This window comes from Sturnus vulgaris, chromosome 10, assembly GCF_052056855.1.
Source record: "Sturnus vulgaris isolate bStuVul1 chromosome 10, bStuVul1.hap1, whole genome shotgun sequence".
NCBI lineage: Eukaryota > Metazoa > Chordata > Aves > Passeriformes > Sturnidae > Sturnus > Sturnus vulgaris.
In genome coordinates, this window is record NC_142252.1 from 2,589,162 (window position 1) to 2,610,889 (window position 21,728).

The 21,728-nt window shown below is 42.1% G+C and overlaps 1 protein-coding gene across 1 annotated transcript in view; it reads left to right on the forward strand.

Moving 5' to 3' along the window:
• The window catches only part of ARHGEF4 (Rho guanine nucleotide exchange factor 4), a 203,940-nt gene that overhangs the window by 9,580 nt on the left and 172,632 nt on the right, over window positions 1-21,728 (forward strand). Inside the window, exon 2 of the mRNA XM_088170536.1 lies at window positions 8,602-8,682. Coding sequence (XP_088026662.1) covers window positions 8,602-8,682 — 81 coding nt within the window. The remainder of the gene's footprint in view (window positions 1-8,601; window positions 8,683-21,728) is intronic.

A 21,728-nucleotide genomic window follows, 5' to 3' on the forward strand; every position in this document is an offset into this window, starting at 1 on the left:
GAAACCTCTGCTGCCATCACATCTGTGGAAGGAATGGGTTATTGGGAGTCCTGACTGTCCTAAAATGGGCTGTGGGGGAATGCAATTGTACCCAGTACCAAAGTTTACACTCTGACTCCTGAAATGGCAAAGGACCATCATTTACAGTCCTGAAGAACTTGAAAAATCACTTTTTAGAAAGTTTTTAGCTTGATTCCTAATGAAATGAGACACTTGAGAGTCTGTCTCATTGCATGTACCTTTTGGAACTATTGACAGTTTTAAACCAAATTTAAAAGAGAGGTAATAGAGTATCAAAGATTTCTGCAAGTTTTCTAAGCACTGGCAGTTAAGTAATCAAGGAATATTCAAATTAGTGCTCTTACCAAGGGAGCTCTCCAAATGTGTGTTTTTATTGATAAGCCCCAACTGGTCAGTCAGCATTTATAGGTGGAAACAGAACTAATGTGGAGAGAAAGAATATATTAGGGGGCAAAAATCCGTAGGAAACCAGGCTTCATCAGTTCTGTCTCTTGGGGAACAAGCTGTTGTATAGAAGAGCACAGAGATGCTGCATAGATGTGAAACCTCAGTTACAGTTTAGCTTTTGTCTTTTGGTAAAAGAGTGTAATGTGTAGAGACTCTTTCAATGTTTGGACAGTGGAGCTGAACAAAACAGAGACCATTATATGCAATATCTGTCAAGACTTGTGAATGGTCTGTGTTAGCCTGCCAAATGCAAATGAGGATTATCCATTCATTTAGTCCAAGAGAGAAAATGATATAACTTCTTTGGTACAATTACTTTACTGTGACAAACAGGGAAGAGAGGACTCCAATATGGCAAGTGGTCAACTTGAGATAGCTGTAAGTGCTGTAGAAATCACAGTGCTCTGATAGTAAACCTTATTTTACATTCTTTGCTCAGACATAGTCCCTACATCTTCCAAGTGGTTTATATGCTCTTCTACAAGTTGTAGGAGAATTGAGACCCAAGTCTCACTGATTTACCTTGGACTTTTAAGGCAATAATATATTTGTCTTGGTTGTAAGTGGGGTGTTGTCAAGCAGCCCGAGCTACCCTATTTTCTCTCTGCTGTATTTTCAGTTGAAGCACTAATGCAATTTTGCACATCTCTGTCATGAAGTAGAGACATTCCACTGTTTCCAAATGCTGGTTGTGGTTGGGAGTGAAAGGGATGTAGAGCTGAAAAGTGCTGGCTAGTTTCCAGTATGGGAGTCCCAAGCACTTTGCAGAAGGAAGCCACAAGGAAAGGGTTCAGCAGCTCCTCTGCACCTCAGCTGAGTTTGTGAGACTCACCTGAGGAGTCAATAAGGCTCTGGGAGAAAGATGGATGGGCTGAGGGGAAGCAGACATGCATTTGTGGTTGCTGATAAGGTTGACCCTCTCAGAGATGGACAGGATACAGAACACGAGCATCCCCAAAACAGCAGGTTGGTTGCCATGGTGGTGCACTCCCCTGGCTGCTCTCTGCTGCCCAGAGAGGGCAGTCCCCGTGTGGGGACTGAGCTGACAGACTGTGCCTGTACACCTACAGGCAGTGGGTCCAGTTCAGCCCAGGGGCCAACAAACTGCTAAAAAAGCAGGCTCTCACCTGAGTGACCTGCCCCACAAGCTGGAGCTTTCTTGGCAAAATATCTATGCTTCCTGGCAAAGCCTCACATCCTCACCACGCTATGGCTGGTCACTCAGCACAAAAACTTCTTGTGCATCATACAGAGAGCACACACCTCCAGTACCTGTAGCTTCAAGCAGGTTTCATCAGTATCCTTTCACTGCAAGACTTAACAACTTAGTTTAGAAAATAAAAAATGAAGATTGTTACATTTGTCTCACAAGAACGCTTTTAGTTATTCCAGATTTGGAGAGACACCAGGTGTGTGGTTCGTCTTTCTTTCCCAACACTGACAGGTTAGTGTTTTCCCCCAGATCTAGCTCAGCCTAAAAGTGCTGAGATATTTTTGAAGGAAATGAAGTGGGGGCAGCTTGCCCTCTGCTGGCTGCTGGCACCCAGGCGTTAGAAGGAACTCCAAAGAGGAACTTTGGGAGCTCAACTCGTAATCTGCCTAATTCTGCTGGAATATAAACTGGTTAGATGCAGATGAGTGTCGATGAAAAAGCCTCTTCTTTAAAGTGACTGCCATGGGAAGTGGAGCTGTCTGTCAGTAGCCAGCATGAGCAGCAGTGTAATCATGCTCTGACCTGAGCTTGGACCATCAGGTGTCAGCCTAGCTCTGTAACAAGGACTTTCAGTGCTGAATTACACCAGTTATCTCCTTTCCAACAGGCTCCCTTTCTCTGCCCCACCACGCACACAAGAATGAGGGACAGGTGTTCCCAGTGAAGTCAACCACACCTTCATATTCCCTTGGAGAGGAAAAATGAAGGGATAGATGGGTGAGTCAGGAATGGCCAGTGTTGCTTCCTGCATGAGACAGTACAGCACACGCAAGCTGTGCTCTCCTCCTGCTCCCTTGACCAGTGACCAGTGGCAGGGAAGGTGACCAAGGGTGTCACAGTCCCTCTTAGGGCTCCACTGTGCATTCAGGATTATAGACAGCTTGTGCTTCCATACCCAAACTTGTCTGCCCTACAGCTCCTCTGTCCTTGTGAACTGGTTCTTCAGCTGCCCCAAACTTGTTTTGCTCTGACCTTCTGTCAAAAAGAAAAGCTGTTTCCATAACCCTTATATTTCATGCTTTGATGTTAATCCTGACATTCTTTACCTAAATCCAAATATGCATTGCTTTTACAATTTTAAAGGAAAAATACTTATCTTGGATCTTAAATGCCTAATTGCATCTGACTAAACTAGGCCGCCTTAAAATAGACCCCAGGAGTAAAAGATCCAATTGTTGACTTGTTAAATACCAAAGTAAAACAAAACCCTGAAGAAATGAAGGTGGTGGTGGTGGTCAATGATGTTACAGTTGCATAGGGACTGATAGTAAGAAAAGTGGCATACATCCAGAAGAGGCCCACAGCAAAAAGAGGGAACCTGGCTCACATGGAGAGTGGGATAAGGTACTGCAGAAACTGATTTGTATCTGCAAATGAAGTTTAAGAGACAAGCGTGTATATATTCTGTAGTTGGAAGACTATTCATTAAATAATATGAAAGAAATTGAAGGAGAAAGTAATTATGATGACAAGAAAGAATGCAAAACACTACTGTAATTTTTCTTTAGCTCCCTGAAGACTGCAGGTCTTTGTGTTTCAATGCATGAGCTACTGTTTGGCATGTTTCCTGAACCACTTTGTCTATTCACTTCTTGCTAATGTGAAAGTGCCCAGACTCCCTGGAAAGGCAGCTTTGTTGGAAATCTTTCATTATCAAGGATTAGCTGTTTGGTAAACCTTTGGTGTCCCCTTTAACAGTTTGACGGGAAGTGGTGACTAATGAAGGGCTCATTGTGGTGGTGCTGTTAGTGTGGGACTGGAGGGTTTTATTGCTCAACTTGCAAACCAGGGTCCTTTGTGCTCCCGAGGACTGAAGGGAAACTGAGTCATGCCCTTTGATTCTGCTGAAAACATGTGGTGAAAAATATGCTTTCCTTTCTTGGTGCTCTTGCCTTGTTTGTGGTCTAAAGGCTGTACACATCTGGGAATTTTGTTGATATGTTTACAGAATTATGTGTGTAGATTTAAAAAGGCTTGTGTCAATATCTAGTACAGCTTACCTGAAACCTCTCCATATAATACCAATATGAAAAACTGAAATAACACAAACCACTATGTGCCTTTACCACATCACAGTGTAGTTCAAAAGCTTTTAAAGAACCAAATCTGACATCCTCATCCCACCTCTAGTCAGGTAGAAGGCATGGCAGACAAATATAGGATTTACATCTTCACTGATAAACTTCCATATGTGTTTTACATCTCAAGAGAGATTTATTGAAATCCTTTATGAAAGTAATGGACTAGAAATCCATTCTGTATGAGAAATGTCCAAGTACAACTTAGACCATGAAGAAATAATACTGTAAATCATCATCAGAGTCTGTGTTATCAAACAGGATTCTTTTATCTCTACAATAAATCTTTCTCATTGAAACTCCCACACCCACTCATAACCCCAAGGATGCCCAGTGCCTGCAAATATAAAGGAGCAAAGAAAGGCAGTTCTGCAAACCACATGGGCAAGAAAACAAATCCCTATCCACAGTCCCAGTCAGCCTCCATGTATTTGGGAAGGTGAGTGTGGAAACACACAGGGAACAGTTAAAGGTCCAGAGACTGCTGTGCTCCAGTGCTGTTGGGTGGAGGGGCCAGGTCAGTGTGGAACTGCTCGTTTTAAGAGAGAAGCCCCAGGAATATGGCTTGGAATTTGCTCTTGCCCTGTGTTAAAGCTAAGCAGGCCAAGTGCAGGAAGTGTCCCTGCTGATCCAGAACACAGGTGACATAAGTGCTTCCTGCCAAGGGAAGTGGCTCTGGGTGACTGCTATTAGCTCTGTGCAGGAAGGGCAGTCAGGTAACCCAGGGATGTGTGTATGTGTGTGTGTGTGTGTGACTGGGGAGTCCTGGGAGAGATTGTGATCTAATGCAGAGTTTTGAACTCATTCTCTGTCCTGCATTCAAAGGCTGCAGGAACACTAATCATGCACATAAATGTGTGTGGTGGGACTTGGCTGGAGAGTGGCCAACAATACAGAGGGTGCTGCAGCCCACATCTCAGTGTCCCGTTTCCCTAGCCGTGCCTGACCTCTCAGTTCCACGTGGCTCCACCCATCCAGTTGTATGGAGCTGTGTGAACACATAAGGACTGTGTTACTTTTTACTGGTGACCCTCAATAATTTTTCACTTATACCATTCATAAAGAGAGGAGATGTGGTGCTCCTTTTATACATTTTTGGTGTAGGTATACAAGCAAGCTTTAGGACCCCAGTTCCCAGCACAGTTTAGGGCTTTGTGGTGGTGCAGGGGGACAGGACAAAGGACAGGAGCTGTGGCGCTGCAGGTGACTGATGACAGCAGTGCAAACCAGGCTCTCCATCTTCAAAACTAAACACTGATCTGCCTCTTTATTCTGGCAGTCTTTCTGTCCCCCAATAAGCACATAAAGCATAATGCCATATTTCTAAGATGCACCAATGGTAAAAGACATACTAGAACCCTCCTACAGCCTGTCCTTTGGCTTAGCAGGAGGAAGACTGGATATGAGATCATTTTGACAGATGCAAATCTTATTCCTTGGGTAAAACTCTGGTCTAAGTCTCTATCCCTGCTGCTGCAAAGCCACAGGCAATAAAACCTGGTCTAGATCATGGCCCCAGCTGTTTCTCCAGGAGCACAGCACCTCTGGCAGCACCACGGTAGGACCCTAAAGCGACAGCTCCTCACTGAGTATCCCAAGACCATTCCCACACCTTACCCCAGCTTACAGTGCTCTCCCATCCAGCAGTTAAAGAACCAAGACTGGAGCCACATCCCGAGACAGTTCAACAGTGCTGCATTTTATTTCCTTTTGCTTTGCCCAGCAAAAACAAGGCACCTAGTTCCCACCATCTCCTGGCTGTTTCTCCAGGGAAGTAGAGGAGCAGGGCAGACCCTGCCAATGGGCTGCTCTGGCTGGCTCCACCCTGGGAGGGCGCACCAGGATTCATCCTGATCCCAGAAGGATGTGATGGTGGTCAGGGGACTTGGAGCAGGGGGATCCCACTGAAGGATCCCTTCTCACAGTGAGTCTGTGGTTCCTCCTGCCATGCTGACTGCCATTTGAGCTGTCCCCTCACTGCTGGGTCCTTTCCTCTGTCTTACTTGGTCTTGGCTCTTTCTCTGGGGATGGGGGAAAGGAGGGGCAGAGAGGTGTTGTTGGTGTTTTTCTCTCATGATTCTAGTGGAGTGAAAATCTGTTTCCTCATTTTATGATTCTACACAAAGTCACTTCCTGCCCCACACAGCCCAGCCCCTCAAATGTTTGTGTGCTAAGTTGGAGGCTATTGCCTGCTTACCTGTCCTTGCTGTCCTGAATGCTCATCCCTTCGCCTTGTCTGGCCATGACTTTTGCCTGGCGTGCCCCTGGACAGGGTTTCTATGCTGGTTTTAATCATTCCCTCTGCTGTGGATTGAGATTTGTGGTCTTCCTGAGACATAACCCCAAAGCCATCACCTGTGTGCAGAAGTTGGGGATGGGCTGGCAAGTGACTGGAGCATAGGGCTCCAAGCAGGGAGCTGCCCAATTAAAGATTCTATTGGTCTCTCTGGAGTTGAAATAGTATAAAAAAAAATCTATTTGATAATTATAGTAATTACAACTTTCTGATTAACATGGAGACCTTACTTCAAGGTATTGCAGAAATGATTCTGGGTAGTTTTAGAAGTACTGAACATAAATATAGCAAGGGCTGAAACCCACTTGTCAGAAACCTGGTGACCACATCAAGAGAGCTGCTGTCCTAAAGGGGAGTCAACCACTCTAGCACAGCCTCGAAAGCTCTCCTGCCTCTGGGCAGGGGGCATCTGCTCAGGGTTTGTTGATCCTAATTTGATCCTTCCTGGCTTGAGTCACAAGTTAACCATACACAAGCAGCACCAAGATTTTCCTGCTTGGGGCTGTTCTGCAGAACCTTCCACCAGAGGGCAGCTGGGAAAAGGAATGTGATGGGCTTGCCTGGCTCAGGATGACACAGCAGCTAATTCCATGCTAATTATTGCGCTTGTAACTTCCTCCCTAACCAGATGCAATCCCCTTCAGCCATTTCCAATGGCATTATGCTCAGGGAATGCTTCCCACAATAAAAACGGAGGCAGCGTTCTTTCCCAATTGCCCCAAGTCCATTCTCAGATGTAATCTGAGCTAGACACAGTACAATTAGTTATTTGTGTTCCTAAATTAGCAAAAGACTAAGCTTTAAAAATCCAATAATGCCTCTGAATGATGTGTTTGCAATCAGTTTATCCCTGAGCTCCATTAATTGCAGATCTGGTACGCTTTGTGCAGTCTAAGGTGAGAAGAGCAGAGGAGTCAGTATGGCTTACTCAGTATGGCATCTCCTGTCTTTATGAATTATGTGGACCCATTTTGGAGCCACTTATAGATACACAAAGCCCGGTGAAAAACTATTGTAGGATCACAAGCAAAAATAAGTGACAGCTGCTTCCTGGCTTAGCCATATATGAAGAATATAGGGAATGGACAAAACCACTTGTGCTAAGTACTTATTTTGCCTTTCCTTGTGATGGAAGAAGCTACTCAGCTACAACACTTGGTATCCATCTGCTCTACCATATCCCACACTCCCTATGGCCATGATGTGTGCTTTTGCTGTTACATGGTACAGATAATCACTGGAGACTGAAACAAAAGGTTCAGTGTTTTTCAAACAGAGACAAGTAACAACCCTGACCACCCCCTAACGACTAATCTCAGTCTAATTGCGGTTTTTTCTTTTCACACTTTCTCTTTTGCAGTTTCTTTCATTTAGTGTCCCTTTTATTTATACTGTTATTTTCTCTGGGGAGAGAGATTTGCTGCTCCATCTCATGTTGAGGCTGAATTCAGCTAAAGTCGAGGAGATCTCCACTGCACTAATAGTAATTCTTACTATGGAAGTGAATTGGACTTCAGAGAAGCTGGAGCTTGATGATGTTGGCAATTGAAATATTATTTCAAGGTTTTCATGTCCCATGTTGTAAATGAGAAGCTACACCACTGTATTAATCTGTCACAAAGGTAATAAAACCCTCTTTGTTATGGCAAAATCTCCCTCCAGAGATACCACTCATGTTAAACCTGAATGTTTGTGTTTTCCAAAGTTTTAATGAAGACTTTACATTGAACTGAGAGGGGGGTATGTACTCCCAGGGCTGAAGACATCCTGCTACTTGTTGCCTTCTTTGTAGGTTTTGACTGGAAGCTTGACATTTACATACCCCTGATGCCTCTTAGTTTGTGTCTGATGGTCAGGACAAACATAGGAGACAGCTGGCACGAACATCATCTCCACATGAAAATAGGTTGGAGGTAGATGGATTTGGAAAGAGTGAGGGGATAGGAACCTAAAAGAAAACCAATTAAGCTCAAAGGCATGCAGAAGAAGTGACGAACTGAGTTCCTGTCAGTTTACCAGACTGAGAAACAGCAAAGATTCTTTCCTCCTGCAAATCCACCAGGGTACCCAGATGAAGCCATGGGTTGTGCAAGGGCTGGCTGCTGGCAGGGGAGCATGGGCTGTGCAATTCCCCACCAGCCTGCCCTCGGTTCTCCATGGACACAGGGCTCTTTGGTGCCTAGCACAGTCGCTTTTCCCCTATTCTTTGTAAGCCAAACAAAGACAATAATAAACTCAAATCTTCAGTGAGTTTTGTCCATTCCTGTGTTGAGTGAAGCATGGGACTTGTGAAAACCCATTTGTTATAAAGTCTCTACTCAAATACATAGTGTCACACAAGTCACCTTCATTCTGGTGATTCTTAGCATTTGAGAGCATCATTTTGCAACCAAAGTGATGTTCCTTTAACCCTATTTTTTTATGAAGAGTTTTCAGTTTAATCAAGACAGCTATTTTTTCCTCATGGGCAGGTGGACTGAAAGCAGCTCCTTGTTTTCCAAAGGTTAAATTGACTTCCAAAAATTTCTTCCTGTATCTCTGCACAGGAGTGCCAAAGAAGTGCTGTAAGAAGGACTGCTGGAGAAACAGAAGAGAGTACTTCTGAGAAGACACAGTGCCACACTGAGGTGAGAGACACTTCTGTTTGAGTTGGGATTGTGTGTTCATTCATGGTATATTCAGAAGTGCTCTTTGCAGAGACTGTAATCATCTATGTTCTATCAGTTAAAAGCAAATGCTGGCTCCTTTACGTGGGGATATTTGGGCATCACAAGAAAATGTTTAGAAAAAAGTCTATTTTAACATGATCCTTACCAGCTTTAAAAGCTGTCAGCTGTCTTGAAAGAAATTTTGGAACATCCTTCAGTGGAAAGCTAATTTTATAGCATAATTTTTCTATCGAGCTCTGACAATACCAAATACAGAAATGTAAGTTCACTCACTCCTTTTACCGATTATGATATTGAATTATGATGAGTTTTAAATTATATGACAGTAAAATAAATTTTATGTACAGTGTAACTAAAGTTAATTTATTGATTCATCTGAAGACAGCACAACCTAAAGGCGTTCAGCCTTCCAAGGATTATCTCCCACACAGGTACAAAAACTACAGCTCAAAAGTTCAAAGCAGCTGTGGTATTATTTTTTGCATGATTATGAGCTATTATGAGCTGTTATTTGCATCTGTCAACCATGACATTCCAGGACTGAGTCCTTTTTTTCATATTAAATTGAATTGGATAAGTCAGTGCCTCAAACCTTGTACCTGGAGACCTGTTTGATGCTAGTTTCACTAGTTAATTTCATTTATTTTCATGACATCATGTGGCCTTGTTTTATGAAGGTTCATAATGCTCCCAGAGCACTCACACCTTTCTGTGTAATTTGTGTGCCTCCACTGTCACAGGTTGTAAGTGCCTTCCATTCTTTGTGTTTGCAGTTCCATTATAGCAATTCAGTTGTCCTTGGGGAAAAGTGGAAGGGAGGTGCAAGATCTATGATACAGCTTGTCTCTGTCTTTTCACATAATTGTTCTGTTTAAAAGCATGGTCTGGTTCTTCCACTTCACTTCTTCTCTGTTTCTTATTTACTACAACTCTGTTCTTCCCAAAGCCATAAAGTACCTCAGTTTCCATATCTGTATCTTTCCTGCTTTCTCTAATTTGGCTTTTGTCTCTGCTGCCAGGAGTGTGACATATAAACTGGAGCAAAGTTTCTGAGGTATGAAAGATACTTACAAGAACATCTTATGTATTATTCTCCTAATTTGAAATAAATGAACTTTACAGAACACAAAATGAATGTGGTGATGCAAGTGGGACCATAAAAGCATCTGGCCAGGGAAGCTCCTTTCTGCCATGTTCCCTTCCTGCCCATGGAAAAGTTCACACCCTCTGTAGCTAAAACTGACTCATTTTAAAAGGCAAATTGCTCTGTCTGGGGATGTGGAGGAGGAGGTCCCAGGGCTTTACCTGCACTTGTGTGCAGTTGTCTCAGGGGGTCCTGGGGGGAGACTTAAGTTGAGAGGTCCAATTTAGAACACAAGTGAAAATGAGAAAATAAGGCTATTCACTGAATTCTGGGTAAGATTAAGAGGAAAGCTTGCCAGCCAGTGCTGCTGGTGGTCTGTTGGCCTGCCTATGGCCTTTCCTAGTGATGTCTGGAAAGACTGACCTGGGACAGAGACTAGGCAGAGCAAAAGGAATAAAATAGGTATTTATTGAAAGGATTCACCTTGGGCAGTGCAAGAGCCTGGCTGGGGCTGCACCCAAGTCTAATCCAAGATGGATCCCAGTCACGAGTTTTTACACTTTTATAAGTTTTGGTTCATCTACATATTGGAGTGAATTACCCAACCATAGCTCCGGGTTATGAAGTGTCAGCTCCTGGCTTGCCTCCTTTCCCTCACTCTTGCTTCTGCTTTTTGGGTACCAGTTGTCTTTGATTCTCTAGGTGGGAAGGGATTGTTTTATCTAACTCCCCTGTGAAGAGAACTTATTAACACCTAACATGAAGTTTCACGGTTACATATCAAGCAGTGAAGAGTCTGAAAAACATAAAAGCTAAAACCCAAGGCATCACTAACAAGACTCTTCATTTGAGTGAAATTTAAACAGCAATTTTCTTTGTCAGTTTAATACATATGAATATTCTCCTAAACTCAGGAATTTTGTGGTGCAGGTGCATAAATGTATCCCCTTTGCTGTGTTCTCCTCACAAGAACCAGAACATCAGACAACACCCAGAACATGCTTACTTTGAAAAGGCAGAATGGTAAAACTGGTTTCATGGAGTTCCTGTCTGAGAGAATACCACTCTTCAAACATCCTGGATTTTAAATGTTTCTGCTGCTCCCTGGGAAAATAAGTAGTAAAACAAGCTAGTGTGGATGTGAAACCAGTTACAAAAGTGAGTAAGTGAGTTGCCTACATATAAACACTCTTAAAAGTGCAGGTTTTTTCATATAATGAAGTAATTTCTGTTTACTTTTAACACAAGAGCTGATGATCCTTTCCTTTTGGAAAGGATCAAGCGTTTGGGAAGGTGAGGACCTCAGTGTTTCAGTAACTGAGCAGCTTCAGCTCACTTCCTTTACCTGATCCAGAAGGTGCTGGTTTACAAGCAAGTTCAGACCTTGCATTGCCCAAACAGCACTGAGGATCCCTTGAGCTCAAAAGGAATATTCACATTTCTGACACGTCAAGAGTGGAGAACACTGTTTCTGGTGTTTAAAACCTAAACATTTTATGAGTCCTGACCCCTGTTTGAAAATAGAGGTCCTAAAAGAAAACTGTGAAATGACAGTTGAGATCACCAGCCACTTTATATAGATTTAAGAGCCTGTCCCTAGTGGTCTTGTTTCAAAATTTTGGATTAGGCTTACAGTCTCTACAGATCCTCTCCCCAGAAAATGAAATTAGTTATCGATTCAAACCCATCATGGGCATTTATGGTTTACCAAAGTTAGGACTCATTTGAAACATTGCTTTCATTTATGTTTAGGGCTCTCTAAGCGAGCAATTTTTCCTGCAGAAATGGAGATTATCAATGGAACTTATAGGAAAATTCATGTCTCCTGAGATCATATATCATCATATCCCTTTCATTGATTTGCAGGAAATGAAAGGAAAGGGCTTCAGCAATAACTCAGAGATGAACCACATGGGCTTATGTGATATGGAAAAGAGTTGTGGAGAAATTTAGATTGTTTTTCAATCCTGGTTTTCCTAGCTATTGTTCAAATGGATGTTACCTATAAATTCTGGGATCCTTGGAAGCACTAACACAAATACTATTACTTAAAATAAGAATAGCATGGAGTTTAAATGGAACCAAACCAGTCTTGTGTGTGGTTTGAACTACTGGTAGGAGAAGAACAATCCATAGAAAGAGCTGTGTTGCAGCTGCTGAAATGAAAATGATCCAGGTATAAAAATGTGTAATACAGACAGCATCAATGTTGCCTTAATTAGAAGTTGCTTACATGGAGATAGATACAGTTTCTTGAAGGTTTCAAAAAATAGAGCAGATTTATGCAAGGAAAGAATTGTCCAAAGCTAAAATGATTTACCTGAGGAAGAGTCCCAGCATTACATGATTGGAAGCTATTTAATTTAAAGAAACAGAAGACATAGATGTTTTTCTGTGTGGATGTAGGTCCATAGTCAGTTAGAAAACCAGAAATTAATTTTCCCCATTTGAACTGGAAATATCTAGAATTCATTTAATCCTGAATGACTTAGATCAAATATATGAAAGTCTTTACTAGTACATCGTGCTTCAGCACAGTAGTTGGGAGAAGAGTATCAAGTATTATTATTTTAGTGGTGTTGTCAAGACATGAAGCAGCATAGTACTTCCCTGGTCTGTCAGCACTGTCCTAGGAAGTGTGAACTAAAGTGAACTTCTATTTGTAGGAAACATTGTTGGGGTGAGATTTTCTAGAAACCAGCACATAGCACAGAAGAGAAAAAAAGTAATAAAATACTGTTAGCATCCATTTACAGCAAGGCAAGATGGCAGAAGGAGAACACAGCAAAAAGGAAGTTGGCTGCTTTCCACGACACTCTCCAGCTTTCACTGTCCTGGGGCTGTGCAACTGGTTTTCTGTGAGTGGAGCAGATGGGATACAACAGGTTTAATCTTGTTTTTCTTGATGTTGTGACTCACCTGAGCTTTAAGTATGTGTGATTTGGAGACCGTGGTTAAACAGCAAGGACTGAGAGGACATTAGGAATGAGACATTCTGTAAGTCAGTGGACAGTCCAGTGTGGACTTGTCCATAACTGAGAGCCTGAGAAGAACAGCTTTTCTAATTCAATATATTCCACAAGCACACGACTGTTTTTCCTGGAGCCATTTTCAGTCTGTATCACACTTTGTAGGAAAGAACAGGTTTTGTGGTGAGCCAAAGGGAGCATCTGTCAGGCTATGAAACTGGTAGCTAACCCTTCATGACTCAGAAGAAAGCTTTGTGTCCTGCCTTGACTTACTAAATCAAGCTGGCTCTCAGTCCCATGCCAGGCACACACAAACAATGTAAAGCTTGGGATCAGTGACATCTTCCCACTCTGAAACATTTCCATTTCTTGCCTGAACTGCACTTTTTGGGACAGCATTCTCTCTTATCCTGACCCGCCCTGCTTTTACTGCTGGTTGGAAAGAGATTTTTGCAGGTTACTTCTGCAAGACAGACCTGGTGCAAGTGGACAGGAGAAGTGATGATCAAAGCAGGTTTAGTGCTGACAGATGAATGTGTACATGCTCAAGCTTGCAAGTACTCTGAACTGCTTTGGTGCATTGGTAAAGGAAAACCAAAATATTCACATTGTCTGATATACATACTGGGAAAAATTTGGCCTGTTATTGTAAAAATGCTTTAAACTATTCTTCATGGCTTCTTTTTTTTTTACTTATCCTTTGAACTCTCAAAAGGACCTAAAATATTTAATAGCATTGTTTCCAAAAGTAAAATGGGATAAATCCTCTACATTTGGCTCATTTTAGAACATAGATTTTATAGATTTTCAGCTTGTTTTTGTAAGAAAAAAAAGAATCTGGACATAGAGCCTCATCCTCAATTTTTTTTTTACTGGTATTGGTGTCTGGGTTCTCTGGGCTGTGCAGACAAAATAGCCTGGAAAATGTAAGTTCATTCAAGTGTATAATGCTCTGCATCTCTGACTTTCCCAATTGCTGAGATCATCCAGATCCAGTTTTTCTCTCTGGAGATGTGTAATTATTTTAGTTTTATCTCACTGAGTTTTCTCTCACTGTCAACTTCTCACAGATTTCCCATTTCTAGTTATGGAAGGTTGCTATGAAAAGGTTTCATAATGACAATGCAATTATTGTAGCTGCTTTGGGAAACCAAAACATGAAGAGTTTTGTAGGCTGAAATATGAAATTAGTTTTTTTGGTTTTATTGTTTAAAATCTTTCCCTGAGTTACTTTTGAACTCTTCAAGTGCAAGGACTCTGGTCTTGGAAAAGTTAAGACACTGTAAGTGAAATTCTGTCCTGCATGAGTCTCAGTGAGAACAATTAGTTGGTAAATTTAGCAAATTACTGGGCTGTTTTTTCTCCTCTGCTATGCTGAAATCCACCATTGTTGTAGAACTGCTTATCTCAAAGAACAGAAATGGTTATGATATCCCTTTTCAATTGTCCCTCACTGTTTGTTGGGACATCCTGCCATTTGGGCTCTTCTGGACAGATTGTTCAGGATGTTGAGAGCACAGCAGAGCAGTTGACCTAAATTGTATTTTACTCTGTCTTGCCATTGAAGAGTGGGCAAATAGTTGGAGTTTCACAGCACCCAGAAGATAGAATGAATGTTTCTGGGCCTTTGGGTGCAGCAATTGTCTCCATTCAAGGTGGTGAGAAAGCTTTAGAAGCTTTCAGGAGTTGGGAGAGAGGTTAAAATTTGAATAGCCAGGTTTGTAGCTGTATATATGCATTAGTGAACATGGATCTCTGGTGAATGCAGGTGCCTTGGGCAAGATTTTATCCTGCTCTTAAAGTCAGTGTGACAAGCCTGGGTATTTGGCCTCTTGGTATGTCGCTTGACCCATGGCATATGTGAAAAATCACTATCCAAAATACCTCAGATGCATGAGTCTGAGAAGATATTAGTGTCCATTGACATAGGTCATGAGCTTTTATGATCCCCCAAACTGTTTCTGTTCACCCAGGCTTGACAATACCTTACCAAACTGAAAATAGTAAACCTGTCCCAGTGTGGAAATGGAGGAAGAGTGAAATTCCTGGTGGGATTGAAGATTAGCAGCATTACATGGTTATGATTAATCTCTTTCCATTCTACACGTGTGAGGCTTGTTAATACTCTGAGTGCACATGGACTTTGTTAATCTCCAGTCACATCCCTCCAGTGGATGCACATGCTTTATGGCATGGATCCCTATGCACTGGATCCCTATGCTTTAGGGCACAGCAGGCAGGAAATCAGCAGCAGAGATGCACCTCCAGTAGCAGTTATTTTTCCCACTAAGAAATACATTGCAAGATTGTGGTACTGCTCAGTGGCTAAGGGTGAATTCTTAGGCATTAATGTAATAGATATCAGCTGCAGCATCAATACACACACAGTTAATCCTTGGAACACATATTAAATATATGATGGTGACTTGGAACAGATCAAAAATAAAAAGCATGAGGTTTTGGAGCCTGAGCCAGAGATCCCAACACATGGTGTGGTGCAGTGTCAGTTCTGCAGCTGTAACGGCAACTTTTCAGTATAATCCATTCACAGAGCTTTATTTTCCTGTCACAAATTCACTAACTTGATCTTGAGCACAGAACTGAGGAACTGGTGGCTACAGAAGCAAGGGAGACTGGTGGTCTGTGAGCTTCCCCCTCCCTTCTTGCCACACTCTGCAGATCCGGGCTGCAGCAGCCCCTGTTCCTGCTGTCACCTGCCTGCCTGCAGCCTCAGACGTTTGCACTGAACAGGGGGCATTACAGTTCTGTGATATGACCTAGTGAGGGTTGCCTGGGACTGTTCTGATGCCTGACCAATTCAGAATTCTAAGATGCTCAAATTAGCGTGGTTTTGGGAGCTTTGGACACCTGCCCAATGGAGGTGTTGCAATTTGCCATTTGTAGGGTGACTCAAATACCAGGTCTTGGCTTGTATAACAACTGGGAGTAAGTTGCTGGAAGGAATTAATACTAGAAGTATTTGTCTTTTATTCTCGCTAAATGCCATGCCATGCTAGTAAAGAGATGCATATTTCTTGTTTTAGTCTTCCACTTTCTCATCTGTATTGGGCTGTTTGTGTCTGAGGAATTTATAGGGACAGAGCTCTTGGCAGAGGCTGAGCAGGGTTTTGCAGTGGTGGGTAAGGGCCAATGCCAGCCAAGGAGTGTGCAGCCAAGAACTGGGGTGTGCCCAATTCTTAGACATCCAGCTAGTTCTGTGGAAGGGTGGAAATACATGTTGCTTGGTTTCTGTCAATAGATCAAACTGCTGAGTTCTCTTTATTAAACAAACTGATTGCAAGGCAGAGTTTTAAAGATATTTGTGAAAAAACTACCTACTCAGAAGAGCTAAATCTATCATGAAGAAGTAAAAATCAGGAAAGCCAGGTAATCATCTAAATGATATAACAGTGCAGAAAGGGCACATGCAAGAGGGCAGACACAGTGAATGAAGATTGAAGTTAGTCTAGAAAATGTATACTGTGATTTCTTTGAAGATTGGTGCCATATCAACAAAGCAGGAAGCAGGAAAGCAAGTTGGTCATCAACCTCTATTAAAGGAATACAGGGCACTATTGTTTCTTATGCCTGTATTCACAACACTTTGTGCTTACAGGCTCAAAGCCTTGATCTGCATTTATATTTTCACTGTGGAGTGTAGCAATAAATGATCACAATGTCATATTTGTCTCTGACTATACAATCTATTCTGTGTTGTGTAACTATTGTCTATGTATACATGATCTAATTACTTGTGCTATAAGTAAAGCATACTAATGTATGTTAAGTGTTGACACCTTGGTTGAAAATATGCTGGTTGACAAGGACAACATTTAAATGTTAATCAAAAGGAATAATTATACCAAAAGTACAGGTGCTTCAGTTTTCTTCAGTTTTGAAGTATTTCTTGACTGAAGAACTGACCCCATTTTCAATAACTTACCTTATGATGTCACCCACTCAGGAAGAAAGCTCTAGACTTTCTCACCCCACACTGATCAGCTGTGGGATCTCAGCAGAGAGACAGCAGTTTGTGGGAATTTCTCTGTTGTGTGTGTTTGTGGGAATTTCTCTGTTGTGTGTGCCCTGTCTATTCCTGGAATGGTTGCCAAAGTGCTTTTCCTACAGACAAACCTCTCCTTAAGTACTCTGCCTCTGCCTCCCTTACTAAATTTTCTGGATTAGAAATCTAAATGTCATGAGCCTTTGAAACAGTAACATTGTCCTAACCAGAATATTTCACCTAATAAAAGAATATAGTCGAATTCTCTGTTTTATGGAATCTCCCTAAAGGCTTTCTTTGATCAATTTCTGAACAGCCTGGCCCTCAAAACAGGACAAGGATTCTGATCATTCTGATCTGAAAACAATCTTTTAGCAGCCTTGATATTGGCTGTTTTGGTTTTCAGTCTCCCATCAGACTGATCGTGCCTACTGCTGCTTTATGGCTCTGTGTCCATGCACCTGATGACATTTGACACGGCAGCATTATCACCTCTGCTGTGTCACTGCCTCTCCCCTTCCTGCGGGTACCAGCACTCCCTCTGGACCTGGGGGGATGCAAAGACACAAAAATGGATTTTATGTCCAGTGTAGGGTAGATTTGGGGTGATGGCTGGGATTCTCATTTGTATGACAGTAATGCTTCCATCCAGGCCGAGAAGGTTTTAATGGCACACTTGAATCCAGTATAACAGTTATAACTTGGAGACAGTTGTCATGAGTTCCTAAATAACTCTGAGAATAAAAATACTGGAACTCTGCTTCATTATTCCCTGTCATTTTCATCACATTTATGTAATAAACACCCCTCTGCCATTCACCTGGCTGGGAGGTTCTGGAGAATCTATGGGTGGAGAAGCCACTCATGCTGCTTCTTACTAACTGACTACCAGCAGGACTTCTCTCCAGGCACAGGAAAAATCACAGAAGCCTACTTCTACACTGCATTTAACTCTCCATTTGTTTGACTTGTTCAGAGGGTGTTTAGGGCAGAATTACAGTTTGGGATCACAGTACTTCTACTCTGGACTTCCTCTGAACTCAGTCAATTCTTCTAGAAAATGTTTGGAATTCATTTCACTGGCGTTATTAGGGCCAAAGGCAACTCCTGACCAGTGGCTCTCAGTTTTAGCTCTTTTCTGCAAGGGATTTTTAAATGGACATGAATAAGATATTTTCTAAACCCATAGTAAGAGCTTCCCATTGGACTAGACCTGGCACCTAACTCTGTGTTACCTATGCCTCTAGTTTGGAAAAGAACTTCACAGACCCAACAGCTCTGAATTAACCTTGCAAACTTCATAGCAGGGCTCCTGGGTCTCACAGCCTGGGCTCAGTCCTGAGTGGGAGTATCAAACTGGAGTAAAAATACCTTCATGTGCCTGTGGGTAGGGGCCTGAGGAGGCAGAGACAGCAATGATAATCCTCCTTGTGGCAGCACCAGCAACTCCTCAAACATTGACAGAACAAATTCCAATCAGGCTTTGATCCATGACTTTTGCTGCTAAGGTTTCCTTTATTGTTTTTCTTCAGAAGCTTAAAATTCAAACCTACTCTTAAACTGTTCTATCATTTACAGCATTGCCTGAGAAGTTCTAAGTTAGTAGCTGATGTCCATAAGAAATGTGATTTTGTTGGGCAATGGTGGCCGGTGTTGGTGTCCAGGAATTTCTGGTTTAGAAGCACAAATGTTCATCCAGCTGTGAGCTGAGGCTGTGGTAAAATACAGGAATAGCTGTCTCAGCTCCCAAAAGCTCAGTTCCCCATTATAAGCCCAGAATCTCTTACCTTCTATGAAGACAGAAAACTTAAATGCTTTGATTACAGGAGGCAAATTCAGAAGGATTTGAAGAGTCCTTGAACCAACATGTTAGGTTACATCAAGAGGTATATTTTTATGATAATGGTAATCAAATGAACTGCCTGAGGGAAAATAAGCAATTACAGTGGAGATGAAAGTGTCTGCCATGATCCTTCAGAAATTAGAATACCTGTTTGGTCACTTAAATCATCATGTGAAGATGCTTAGTGATGGCTGCCTGCAGCATGTCCCTTCTGCCCAGGTCCAGGTGACAGCTTAAAGTTTTCACTCCTGGAGCTTTTGATTTTAGATTGCAATATTTCAAAACCTGAGCATCCATGGATATAAATTAATGTTCCACTGAGCCATTTTTAATGCCTTATTTAATAGAGTGTGGTTATGTCTTTACTGCCATGAAAACAAGGAAATCTCTAGGCTTTGTCTTCCAAGGGAAAGGCAACATAGAGCAAAATTGTTGTTCCCTGAAGGAATCTTGCAGGGGATATGGTGCTCTGAGAAGAGGCAGGCCCAGTCTCCATCCTCACTGTAAGCTCTGCACTGTGCACACAGGACTTGTCACATTTGCAGCCATAAATCTGGAATGACTTCAACATATTTTCCAACATTGAGTTGCTTTGGAAGCCAGCCTGACACAACCTACATAACACCCAACTATGTCAAACTAAGTGAATGGTACATGAATAGCTGAAATGAGGGGAAGAAAAGCCTTCCAGTAGTGCAGTAGTGGAGTTTCAGTGTCACTGCTCTGCCCTAAGGGAATCCTAGGCTCAGTGTTCTGCAAGGTTTAGACAAGGTATTTTTGGTTCAGGCACTCCATGGTGCTGCTCTCCTGAAGGCTGTGTCACTTTAAATAGTCACTTTTGGCTGTGGTGGCAAAAAGCAAAAAGGATATTTTGTTCCCAGTCAGTGATAGTTTTCAGCTGCTGTTCTTTATAAAGCAGAAAAGGCATGTGGATTTCGATAGTGTATCAGTAAGGAAAACGTCAACAGTAGCTGGCCTTGGGCATTTGAGGATTAACAGCTCTGTGCCTGTCCCAAAGAGAATAAATCCTCACTGACCAAATGAAACCTCAGAATCATACACTAAAAAAAATTGTTGCCACAGTTTTGGAAGTGAAGTTCATGGTGAGTGATAAACTTCTCACTGTGAAAATGGACTTGATAGTAGTGAACTCCAGATTGTTTGCTTTTAAGGGGAGGGGACAAAATTGTGAGAGGTTAACTATGAAAAAAGCCAGTCTATCAGCAGCAGGCTGACATTCTGGAAAATGTAAAGTTTTGGGCATCAGAAAGCATTTTATAGATTTACAAATCAAAGTTACTTCATTAGATGTAGGATTAAGGGAGAAAGAAGATCTTTTAGGTGTTTGCACAGGTCATAACCCAGATTAAATAAGGTTGCAGGTTCTCTCTGATGCTTTGAGGTTTGTTTGTTGTTGTAGTGCATGGTGGGTTTGACATGGGCCAGCTGCCAGCTGCCCACCCTGAACAGGACAGAGGAGAAAATAAGATGGAAAAGCTCATGGGTTGAGACAAAAACACTTAACAATTACCACTATGAGAAAAACAGACTCAACTTTGGGGAAAATAGTGAGATATGGTAAGAAACAAAGTGGAAACTCCTTCCCCTGCCTCTCCCTCGTTCCCCCCAAGGTTGATGTTCCTCCTTCTCTCCTGACTTCTCCACCTCTCCCCTGGCTCCCTAAGGGAACTGGGACTGGGCTTTGTGTCCAGCACAGAGACCCCAGCACCACCCAGTACCAGGGCACCTGGTCCAGCCAGTGCTTTTCAAGGGCTGGAAAAGGACTCCAGCAGCTCCATAAGGATCTGCTAGGATACAGAATCACACAGGCCTGATTGTTAGAAAGCTTATTGCAATTTTCCTGGAGTTTTGACCAGCAGAGTTCCAATTGTCTCCAAGGAATTGCAGATTAAGGGAATACTGTGCAGTTTCCACATCCTGTGTGGTGAACCAGTCTGAGGGAATGGTCCCAGCTGAGTTTCAGAAGGAACATCCTTATTTCTAGCCCATGAATGAGTAAAGCATGGAAGAATAAGGTGAAGATGGGCAGTTGAACTTTAATTTCAGAAAAGATAACCAATGGAAAACGGAGTCAAGTTCTTTGGGCAATGACCTACTTTGGCATGTTGTTTGTAAGAGACATTTCTGAGTAAATTAGAAATAATTGTGGATAAAAATCAGGCAGCAAAAACCTGCCTTTCAATATACATAGATTCTTATTAAAAAAAACCCAAATTCAAATGTGAACAAAACTTTATTTTCCTTTTAATTTGTGAAAAATAAATGCCAAGGCACTGCAGAGCTGGACTTTCCTCAGTGGGTGTTTCCCTCTGCTCAGTCTGATGTCAGGGCTTAGGCAAAGGCTGTTTCACCTGAGCCTTGTGAGCACAAGCTGTTGAGTCAATACCAGGAGAGGCATGCAGGAAATAAAAGTGTGCCTGCCACTTCTTGAATGAGCAGATTTTAAAAGGGTGAGAGAAATTTCAGAATAAATCATGAAAAATTATTTAAACTTAAATATTAACAAATCAAAGTATTGAAAAATCATAAGCCAGGCCCATTTTCCTCCAAAGAGAATTTTTGAAAACAGACATTGGATTTTTGGTTGTTTTGAGACTTTTTAGAATTTTTGTCTGGATTTTTTTTCCTTCCATAATTTGGGTCAAAATTTACCTTAAAAGACTGCTGTGGGTCTATAATATTGAAGTATGCCTATATTTTAGAGTTAAGGTTTATGGTAAAACACTCCTTTTGTCCATGAAGTCTTAAGAGTTGACAGGACCAAACTTCACTGAAGCATTATGGTCATTTGGCAGGTCAAACCACGGATGATATTGCATTTGTGCCTTGTGTTGCAATTTAGAAATTATTGGCCTGGTTTCTAACAAGTTAGGTGTGCCCTTCTGTGTGACTGTGTATGCTTAACTCATGCAGTTCCCACAACGGCAGAAAAATTGTGTATGTGGCCAATTATAGTTTCCTGCTGTAAAATATTTGATTTTTGCACGAAAAAAATCTGATTTACATGTACTACCCAAACATCAGTATTCCTGTGGCTGCTGGGGGCTACAGGGGGGGTTTGCAGCACAGCAAACCCAAAGCAAA